At 42.5% G+C, this 10,692-nt stretch overlaps 1 protein-coding gene across 1 annotated transcript; it reads right to left on the bottom strand.

Moving 5' to 3' along the window:
• Window positions 1-4,563: 4,563 nt before the first annotated feature.
• LOC139367155 (protein CDV3 homolog) lies at window positions 4,564-9,651 on the bottom strand. The gene is made up of 5 exons (XM_071105268.1): window positions 9,193-9,651; window positions 7,613-7,689; window positions 7,350-7,480; window positions 6,803-6,965; window positions 4,564-6,692 (listed from the first exon to the last, which is right to left on the bottom strand). The coding sequence occupies exons 1-5, from the start codon at window positions 9,397-9,399 to the stop codon at window positions 6,563-6,565; spliced, it is 708 nt and encodes a 235-aa protein (XP_070961369.1). The 5' UTR covers window positions 9,400-9,651; the 3' UTR covers window positions 4,564-6,562.
• Window positions 9,652-10,692: the final 1,041 nt, after the last annotated feature.

Below are 10,692 nucleotides of genomic sequence, written 5' to 3'. Positions count from 1 at the left end.
AGACCTTAGAAAGACAGGGTAGGATAGATATAGGTCTGTAGCAGTTTGCGGACGGATAAAAGACACATTAGAACACCATGTGTAGACGCATTTCTGAACATGTGGGCACAATCAGAATGTAGGCAAGATCAAGACAGGATCAGGAACAGCCCTAGCCTTTTGGGGCCCTAAGCTAAATTTTGTTGGGCGGAGAGAAGAAAAATGTAAAAGTTAATTTCCTGCAATTCTACAATTTTACGATGGGGCGTAATGAAAATGTGGCCGTTTTAAAGCAAGTCTGCTGCAATTCTACACATTTTGTATTGTATCACACATTTCATAGAATTTTACTCATTTTACCATGGGGTGAAGAGAAAAATATGCAGTTTTACAGCTGATTTCCTGAAATTGTACATTTTGCCATAGGGTGGAGACTTTTTTGCAGTTTTGAAGCTAATTTCCTGCAATTCTACCCATTTTGCTATGACTTATGCCATGTTAATATGCTATCTGAGTTACTAACAAAACAAACAAAAAGTGACTAACAAAATCAATGGGGCCCGCCTGGGCATGTGCCCTTGCGTGCCCAGTCGGTAATGCAACCATAATTACTACAAGTTTAGATAGCTGGCTAGACTAATTTGCCAATCTAGAAAATGTTAGCTGACATGGGCTAATTGAGTAACTGTCAATGACTGACATAACCAAAATTAAAAATTGCACCTACTATTCTTACTCTCAACAGTAAGTTGAGACACCGACTGAGTTCCTAAAATACAAAAAACTAATTGTTGTTGGTCAGGGTCAATACTCTTTAGCCCAGTTTATACCTGGTTCTAACATGCGTCCTTTGTCCTGATCCTGTCCACATTCTGATTGTATCCATATTTTTAGACACACGTAGACGAGTAGTCTGTGTTTCCACAGGCAGCCAAATTCTGATATTTTGCCCAATTGTTTGCTCTAGTGGCCACAGGGCATTAAGCGGTCACTTATGCCTAGGGCTGGCCCTGCACAGGATGCATGGTAGAGCCAGGTATAAACAACGCTTTTGCCTCCTCTTTCTTGTGGATACTGATGGGAGAAAGGACCTACACTAAACCTGTCAAGTTATTTGTGGTTAGTAGTCATGAAGTTGAGGAGACAACCAAAGGAGACCAATAAAGAGTGTTGGGATGAAAATAATATGTGGTCTTACTCATGCCATTAATGTGCCACTACCTAGCTCCCACTGCTGCAGGGAAGCCCCGCTGCCCCCTTCTTCTCGGCAACGGTTCTTGTGCTTCACCACCTCAAAGGTCTTCTCCATCTCCCTGTCCTTGAAACCCGAGCATTGGATATATGAATTAAATAAACAATATGTTTCTACAATCTGTATGTACTGTACTGTATGTGTGCCCACTTATGCATGTATATAAATCAAGTGATGTCTATTTATTTGTTTTAAATAAACAAATAAATCATACCCTGGCCAGAAAATGAATCTCCGTCGTTCATTGAAGTTGATGGGTCATTTATAACAGCACCTTTCGATATAGCCATTTGTTTCAATGACTATTTCACTGGTAAAGTGAAAATGACAACATTGAACAGTGAACAATGGTTTGAATAAAATATCTAATAAAAAAAGAGGATTGCTGTTTTGTATATGGTCAAGTTAGTGTGGGAGATGTGGAAAAACTATTGTTAACCATCAATAATGATGAGCCACCAGGTACAGACAACTTTGATGGGAAACTATAGAGAATGGTAACAGACTGTATTGCCACCCTTATTTGCTATGTCTTTAACCAAAGCCTAAAGGAGTGTCTGTCCACAGGCATGGAAGGAAGCTAAATCATTTCCACTACCTAAAAATAGTAAAGCATCCTTTGTTGCCTCTAACAGCTGACCAATTAGTTTGCTGCCTGTTCTTACTAAACTAATGGAGAGAATTGTGTTTGACCAAATACAATGCTATTTTTAAGAGAACAAGTTAACTACTGACTTTCAGCATGCATATAGAGAAGGGAACTCAACTTGAGTTTGTAAAATGAATTATGTGAGAAATGGCAGTGAAATAAATGATAATGAACTTCACAGGGTGGTGAAAGTGCACGTTGATGAGCTTGATGCTTAGTTCCAATAAATATGGAAGGTCTTATTCTGGTGACATGATGATCGATGCTTGACCGCCGTTTGACAAAAAAAATAGTCTCGCTCTCATAATAATCTCATCATGCAGACCAGGGGTTCTTAAATTTATTCAGCCTGGGACCCAAATGAGAAATTCTGTGTTTTCCTGGGACCCAAGCTTAGGAAAATATGTTTTAGGCATAAGGGCAATGAAATGTACCAATATTTATGTATAGTAATATAGACAAAAACAAATAACAATTAAATTAAATATCCATATAAATATATATTAATGTTTTTTATCCCCCATTAAAAACATTCTTACATATCCATCTAGGTTGGAACTGTTGCTGTTAAAATACAATAAATCATTTTCATTTTGAACTGGAATAAACGGATTGATCACATCACAGAACACACACAGGCTTTTTGATAGTGCAACCCTAAGTAACAGTACAGATGAAAAATGATCAGGCCTACTGTAATCTTACTGTATAAATTATTGTTGAAAGTCTAGGTTGGAACTGTTGCTGTTAAAACACAATACATATGTTTTATTCTGAACTGGAATAAACTGATTGATCACATCGCACAGATGTAGAACAGAAAACACACACAGTCCTAATGAGAGTATGTCTATTCTGGGCTCTGTTTTTGACAGTACAACACTGCTCAGCATTGAAACTGCTTATGTACTTGTTTTTTTAAAGTATGCCAGAGTTGAGAACCCTGACTCGCATAGGTATGTAGTGCCAAACTGGACCAGAACATCTACTGCTTTCTCAGTCAGGCAGGAGACCGCTTCATGCTGTAGATGAGCAACCCAGAACTGTGTGAGTGTGTTTGCCTCAAAAAGCATCTTGCTTCAACCAGTTTGTTCCGGTTAAAAATAACAATTAACAGAAACAGTTCCAACCTAGACTAGTTTTCAACAATAATTTCTACAGTAAGATGTACCGTAGACCTGATCATTTTTTCATTTTCATCTGTACTGTTACTGGGACTATCAGTAGCTAGCTTGAGGACAGCGGTGAGTGATGGCGAGTGGGAATGGCAAACATTGCATCATCTGTTGAACGACAGGGTTGCATCGTGTGTGACGCGGACTGATCTCCAAGAAAACTGCAGGAAAAAATATCCGTTAAACCCGCGAAGCACATCAATTGTCATGAAACGCATCACCCTCTCACACTCGCTCAGCTGGCAAACAGCAGAGAGCGCAGATGCACTTGGCCAAATCAATTCCAGTAATTAATGAAATAATTATACAATTTAACTCTGACACGTCGCGACCCAACCCATACTTTAAGAAAGGCTGATGTAGACTAGCCTACCCATACCCACACAGCCTACTCGCGCTGTAGCTGCGAGCTGTTGGCTAGTGAACGTGCCAAGACCAGAGTAGACACATTTGCTATTTATTTTTTTGAGACAACTATCAGTACAGTTGAAAATGTGATGGAAACACATTGAACTTCATTTGTTGATTATTTATTAAGTGTGAGTAAAATGTAATACATATTGTTAGCTACATATGGGTTATTGTAGGGGATTTCTAAGCTTGCAATTTTAGAGGTATTATCTGTGTCCGAGAAACAGAACCTTAATGAGCAAGTAACCCAGACACCAGTCGTGGGGTCAATGTCAGGTGCATTTGACTGCTTGGCATGGTGTTTACAAGGTAATGTATGTGAACTCATGTACATATAGTCTGATCCTTGTCATTGAGGCTGGTGGGAGGACGAGCTCATTGTACTGGCTGGAATGGAATTAATGGTACAGAGTCAAACGTGGTTTCATGTTTGATACCTTTTCATTTATTCCATTCCAGACATTACAATCGCTCCTGCTCCATTCCAGACATTACAGTAGCTCCTCCCACCAGCATCCACTGGTGCGTCTGTGTCTCCCCCAACTTCACTCCTTGACTTTCTGTTTACCACTCAAACACGCCCATTGGGGGAGCCACAGCAGGGTTTTCCACATTAGTTAAGCATTTGCATCTGATGTAAACTTTGACACAGCCAGAGATTTACTTATCCTTTACACCTGTCGCAGTCTTTGGCTCGGTACAGTTGTGGCTAGATAGAGCACAGCTTTCCAACCTTAACCTGCGACGTTAAGTAACATACCGATTCAGGTAACAAATCACAGCTGGTGAGGTGAACCCTCAAAAACATTGAATTACTTAAGATAGTTAGATCTCAAAACACCACTTTAGATACAACTGTATCTAAAGTAGTGTGCACTTTTATCAGCTTTTAAACTGCAATTACATTTAAAGCTCAACCCCAGATGGTGCTCTGAAAGGTCATTTATCAGTGCATTATTGTGCCTACTGAAATGTAATACTTACCTGTTGCTAATTCTAATGCAGAATAGTTTCTCAGTGTGGCCTTATGTGAACATCTAGCCTACCCGTGAAATAAACAGTCACTTTTAAGTTAAGAACTCAGACAAAGACACCCATCACAAAGATCACTGTTTATTTTGTGTTAAACTAGTCTTCGATAACAGTTCTCAGTAGAAATGTTCGCTACTTCCACCCACAACATTTAGGCAGGGGTCCACAGGATGCTTTGTGTGCTACAGTGCCCTCCACAACTCTGGCCATCCATTTGCAAATTTTAAGTTCCATTACATTTCAAATGACTTCAACAGAAATATCTGAACACAACTCCAGCAATTCTTAGTTCTAACCCTCTGTTCAACCTAAGGAAATGCAAACATGGTTATTCTAAATCTAAACCACCTGACCTTTCTATTTTACTGCATCGGTTCATGAGAGGAGACAGTGGTCAGGTGGTTTGGAGCCCAAGCGGAAAGATAGCAGGCACTGACTGAAGCTCTCCAGGAACAGGGATACATGTCATCGATCTGCTCTAAAGATTTCAATAAGTACAGAAACAATACACCTCATATTTGGAGAAGGAGCTTTGAGGGCAACTAACTATGGGGAGGATGGAGAAAGGGGGTTGAGTTCCATTCTGCAGAATAGGGTAAACTTGAATGTCTTGCACTGAAGCAATTCAATGAATATAGGCAAAAGCAAACATATGTACTCAAAAATGGACAGCAGTATGACAGGCCATACTTACTGTGGTCAATTACAGGCATTGGGTACAGAAGGGTCATTTTTGGGACGCTGTAGCTAGTATCTCTTTGCACCTGTAACAATATGTCAGTCTATTTTTCATATCCCACCTCTACACAATGACGTAAGTTCACGAACACTGGTGGAAACAAAACCCTCAAAAGTAAAAACAAAAAGGGCAGAATCCTCAGAATCCTGTAAAAAGTCAAAACATCTACCAAAGGAATGACTTCAGATTAGAAAGGAGGAGCTTTAATAACGGTTTGCCAATGTTAACAATCACATTTTAAAAGAGATGGGGCGCGCAAGTCAAACAGTGGATATGAAGGACAGTTAATCAGTATAATATTCTGACAAACTACAACTCAGCACTACATTCTTGAAGAGGAAAGGAGGTTGGTTTATCTTTAAGTTGCGAGATCCAGGAGGCTGGCAACATACCATGAGACAACGAGCAAGTTTCTCTCTAGAGAACGAAGCAGTTTCCCTCTCTCGCTCTTTACAGTAAGGCCACTTTTAAATAGTCATTCTAAATGAGGACCATAACTTCTCTCCTGTGTCCACAGATCTTTGCAGGAGTCCCATTCTTGAGGAAAACAAAATCTTCAAGTTTCTAAGTGAAAGAGCCTGGTGGTCTTCTCGTCTGCAGGCCTGGTGTTTGCCCCACTCACCACCAAGAGCCAAAGCCCGCTCAACATGGTCACCACAGCTGTGACTGAGGTAGTCTCCCCTCACGTGCCCAAACCATAACTCAAACACACCAACCAACCATGTGCAGTTTGGGTTATAACGATCTCGCAAAAAAATAGATCTATTCGCAACAGTTCGTAAATTCATCTCGCACTATTTTTTTCGTCTTCTTCGATCCTCTGTGGCTTTATAATCAAAGCAAGTTGAAGTCCAGAGAGAAGTTGTACCACACAACTGCTGCTCTGAAAACAATCCACAAAAGACAACCGTACGTTGTCGTTTGCTGTTGTTGATGCTGCAGTGTCATTCATATGGGTGTATCATATAGATTTTATATTTTTTTGTTTCAGTTAATCACTTGCCACAGCACTTTTGGATGTAGTCCTTCAGTTTTGCCAACCAGGTGCTTTGTGTATGTACTGTATATAATGCATGTAGATGTAAAGTGTGTCAGTTTATATGGTTCACTGTGTGAGGTGTATGAGAGTGTGTTTGTATGTATAATGTATGTATTGTACGGTGGTGTGAGGGAGAGAAGGTCCAGTGTGGTGGTGGCAGCAGCGCCAGCATTCGTTGTCAGGACTGCGCTGTAGTTAGGTACACACAGCTGTAGTTCAGCTCCCTCTGGCGGCTGGGCAAGACCACGCTGGATGGGCGGGGGAGGGGAGGGGGGGTTGGGGTGTGCTACTTGTCCCCCAAGATGGCGTACTGGTTACCGAGCTCCAACTGCTGCAGGGAGGCCCCACTGCCGCCTTCCTCTCGGCCACGGTTCTTGTGCTTCACCACCTCAAAGGTCTTCTCCATCTCCCTGTCTCTGAAACCCGAGCATTGGATATATTAATTAAACAAACAAAGACACTTCTACACTATGTGTGCCCACCTATGCATGCGTGTAAGATGAGTGATATTTAGAGGTGCACTGACCTGCGTGTCTCAACATGCTTGGAGCCAGCCCCGAGTGAGGGGAACTGTGTGTCGCTGAAGATCTCAGGGGGCCCCTGGTTGGGGCCACGCTTGGTGGTGGTCAGTCGGGCCCCTGGGGGGCGGTACACCCCAGAAGGCTTTGACTCAAGCACCTCTTCCACCTCTGTAGAGACGAGAGCAGAGAAGAGAACCAGTCAGTGAAAACGGGGGCAAGGCTCATTAGTAGTCCACATGAATTGTCAAAACTACAGTGTCTGTATGGGAGTAACACTTAGGGACACTTAAGCAGGGTAGCCTAGTGGTTAGAGCGTTGGACTAGTAACCGGAAGGTTGCGAGTTCAAACCCCCGAGCTGACAAGGTACAAATCTGTCGTTCTGCCCCTGAACAGGCAGTTAACCCACTGTTCCCAGGCCGTCATTGAAAATAAGAATTTGTTCTTAACTGACTTGCCTGGTTAAATAAAGGTAAAATTAAAAATTTTTTTAAAAAAAATACTACAATTAAGGGTGTGGAATTAATACACACTGCGGAGTGAGATATACCCACCAACAGAGGCAGCGGCAGGTGGCGGGGCACCGGACTTGTTCCAAGGCCCAGACATTTTGTCTCCACTGACCAGGATGATCTCGCCATCTTCACCGACCTCCTCCTCATATTCCTCTTCCTCCTTCTCATCACTGCCACAACCGCCAGAGAAAACAGTCAACAAAAACATGCAACTAGTACAAACGTTTAACATGTCATTAGGGTAGTGCCTACTGTTTTCAGCCCACTGAATGAATGCAATACACCCCCCCATTCAGCCTTACCTTATCTGGAGAGCCTGCAGCCTGAGTCCGCTGTAGTCCACCTCCTTCGCCTCAAACTCCTTCCACTCCTCATCCTCCTGCAGACAGAGCAACGCTCATCAGTTACACAACCCACTGACTGATGGTTTAGCAATCCAAGGGTGTGTTCGTAAATTCAATCTTGAGTGCCAGAGTGCGCCCTGGGCGTTCATACATTCAGAGCGTGGTCAGATTGTTTGTAAATTCACAACGTTTCGCTCCAGAGCGTACACTGGACACTCTGGCTGAGGAGTAGGTTTGAACAGAGTGTTCAGACCTCACAACAGCAGTCAAGCCAAATGGTTAACGTTGGCTAGCTACTTCCAAACAAATGAGAACACCTCAGACTATTTTACAAGCCCTTGCAGAGCTGGTTAGGCTGTTTTCACATTATTCAGAGCGTTGGTGACTAACTGTGCTGCTGGCAACAATTTAATTATGCTTTTTTTGCAGACACTGGCCATATTCAACGGGTGTTGTGCGTTCTTAAATTCATCAGTTATTATGCGCTCTGGCAGACTCAGACAAGAGTGCTTGGAAATTGGAGTAGATGGCCAGAGTGAATTTGCCAACGCACCCCAAGGACTCATACATGTGTCATATCAATCTCAATTGATCATGCAAACTTGGCCATGAAAAGGAACGTTTGTCAAGGGTACAAATAAAATAGAAACGTGGATCTAGATACTGGCCACGCCCTAATTTGGCAGACTCAAAACGTTATTACAACATCCCTGGAACGTGTCAACCTCAGAACCATGTTACCTGCATAAAATGCTAGCTACTAGTAACGTTATCGCCAGTAGGTTCTACTCTTTGTGCTTTTGTCTGCACAAAGAAAGGTTCTAAGTTTAACAGCTGTAGTCCAGTCCCCATTTTCCAGGCCCAACCACCTGAACCCTCAGACGAATATTGCAGGCCTAAGCATCTAGCGAATGAGGCCAAATAGCTAGTACGTTAACGTTACTCGTCTTCCAATTTTACAGATGTCAAAATTAATTAGCTAGTTAGTAAGCTAGTTATATTTGCACTCGTCATGACGCATGTTACTACAACGCTGGCAATATTTTCCAATAATATTCAAATTCTTCACGAGCCATGTTGCTGGCTAGCTAACTAATGTTACGCCAGTCATATAATCCAATGTGTGCCAGTTTTCACCTGTCGAAAACATTCTAGCCACACTGTTTGCCAGTTAGCTATCGTTGATCAATCGAGAAAGCCGACACTGGCGCGGCCTAAAGTCATCGAGAAATGTCTGCTCACCGTCTGGAATACATCGTGAGTTTGCAGTCTAGCTAAGTTAGCGAACTCAATTATTGGATTGGTCTTTTAAGTAGCTAACCAATTGGCTAGTTGCTAACTAAAACGTACATATTTCTCTCCATAAATCATGTGTGAGGCGGGTGTAATAACTAGCCAGTCATTGTGTATTACCAAACAGTCATGGCATGAGTCATCATCGTTATCAGGCAAATTAGCTAGCAAACATATTGACTTGGCTAGTAGTAGCAAGTAGCTTGCTGGCTAACTAGTACTAGCGCGGCGCTAGCTAACGTTACCTTCTCCGGCTGCGCATCTTGATTTTCGTTTTTCGTGCCCGACTTCTCCTTTTCCTTCTTGTTCTTTTTCAAGACAATTGGTGTGGGCCCAACTGGCGCTTCTTTTCCCTTACCTCCCTTTTCTTTCTTCTTCTTTTTATCCCTCTTGGCAAAGAAATCATCCAGGCTCTTCTCCGGAGCAGCACCACAAGTCTCTACATCCGCCATCTTCTTTCAGAAACAAACGCTATGCAAGGACAATCGTAAATTTCACAACGTCTCTATAATTCAGTTGAAGGGGAGGGATTAAATTGTTATTCGACCAGAGCAATCAAACAATTTCCCTTCTAGCGTAAAAAAGAAAATGTAGCTACTGTCTGACCGCCTGTCTTTCAATGTGCCACATTACCAATCTTTGGGGGCTGCGCTCGCTCACTGCTATTTGACAGGCAAACCGGATGTACAGCCAATACATACTTTCCAGGATGCCCCGGATGAACATGAACAGAAACACAATGGACATGCTGAAGAACCAATTAACTGCAAATAAAAACCACTTTAACCAATGAAATTGCATGTCTTTTTTATCGCCCTATCACAGTAGCCTGGTAGTAATCTGATACCACACCATGAGGTCTACTGTTAGTAGTGTGGTCCTCACTGATCAATTGATTGTATTGATCATTGACCAGTTGATCATGGAACCAGAGAGCAGCACTTAAACAAATCTTTATTTTGTTAATGAGTTTTCTTGTTTTCTCAAAGCCGGCATTCCAAGTCGTTACAGTAGAATCAAATTTCAAATATTTTTTTTATATAGCCCTTCGTACATCAGCTGATATCTCACAGTGCTGTACAGAAACCCAGCCTAAAACCCCAAACAGCAAGCAATGCAGGTGTTGAAGCACGTTGGCTAGGAAAAACTCCCTAGAAAGGCCAAACCCTAGGAAGAAATCTAGAGAGGAACCAGGCTATGAGGGGTGGCCAGTCCTCTTCTGAGATTATAACAGAACATGGCCAAGATGTTCAAATGTTCATAAATGACCAGCATGGTCAAATAATAATAATCACAGTAGTTGTCGAGGGTGCAGCAAGTCAGCACCTCCGGAGTAAATGTCAGTTGGCTTTTCATAGCCGATCATTAAGAGTATCTCTACCACTCCTGCTGTCTCTAGAGAGTTGAAAACAGCAGGTCTGGGACAGGTAGCACGTCCGGTGAACAGGTCAGGATTCCATAGCCGCAGGCAGAACAGTTGAAACTGGAACAGCAGCACGGCCAGGTGGACTGGGGACAGCAAGGAGTCATCATGCCAGGTAGTCCTGAGACATGGTCCTAGCGCTCAGGTCCTCCGAGAGAGAGAAAGAAAGAGAGAATTAGAGAGAGCATACTTAAATTCACACAGGACACCGGATAAGACAGGAGAAATACTCCAGATATAACAAACTGACCCTAGCCCCCAGACACATAAACTACTGCAGCATAAATACTGGAGGCTGAGACAGGAGGGGTCAGGAGACACT

Source organism: Oncorhynchus clarkii, chromosome 15 (assembly GCF_045791955.1).
Source record: "Oncorhynchus clarkii lewisi isolate Uvic-CL-2024 chromosome 15, UVic_Ocla_1.0, whole genome shotgun sequence".
Classification (NCBI taxonomy): domain Eukaryota; kingdom Metazoa; phylum Chordata; class Actinopteri; order Salmoniformes; family Salmonidae; genus Oncorhynchus; species Oncorhynchus clarkii.
This window is presented reverse-complemented; position numbering and strand designations above follow the sequence as displayed.

Excerpts from the sequence above, each read along its gene's own strand:
- LOC139367155 (XM_071105268.1), bottom strand. The coding sequence starts at position 9,399 with ATGGCGGATGTAGAGACTTGTGGTGCTGCTCCGGAGAAGAGCCTGGAT. Across the intron at positions 7,690-9,192 it reads AAGATGCGCAGCCGGAGAAG|GAGGATGAGGAGTGGAAGGA; the intron begins GTAACGTTAGCT and ends CTCTGTCTGCAG. Across the intron at positions 6,693-6,802 it reads AAGCATGTTGAGACACGCAG|AGACAGGGAGATGGAGAAGA; the intron begins GTCAGTGCACCT and ends CTCGGGTTTCAG.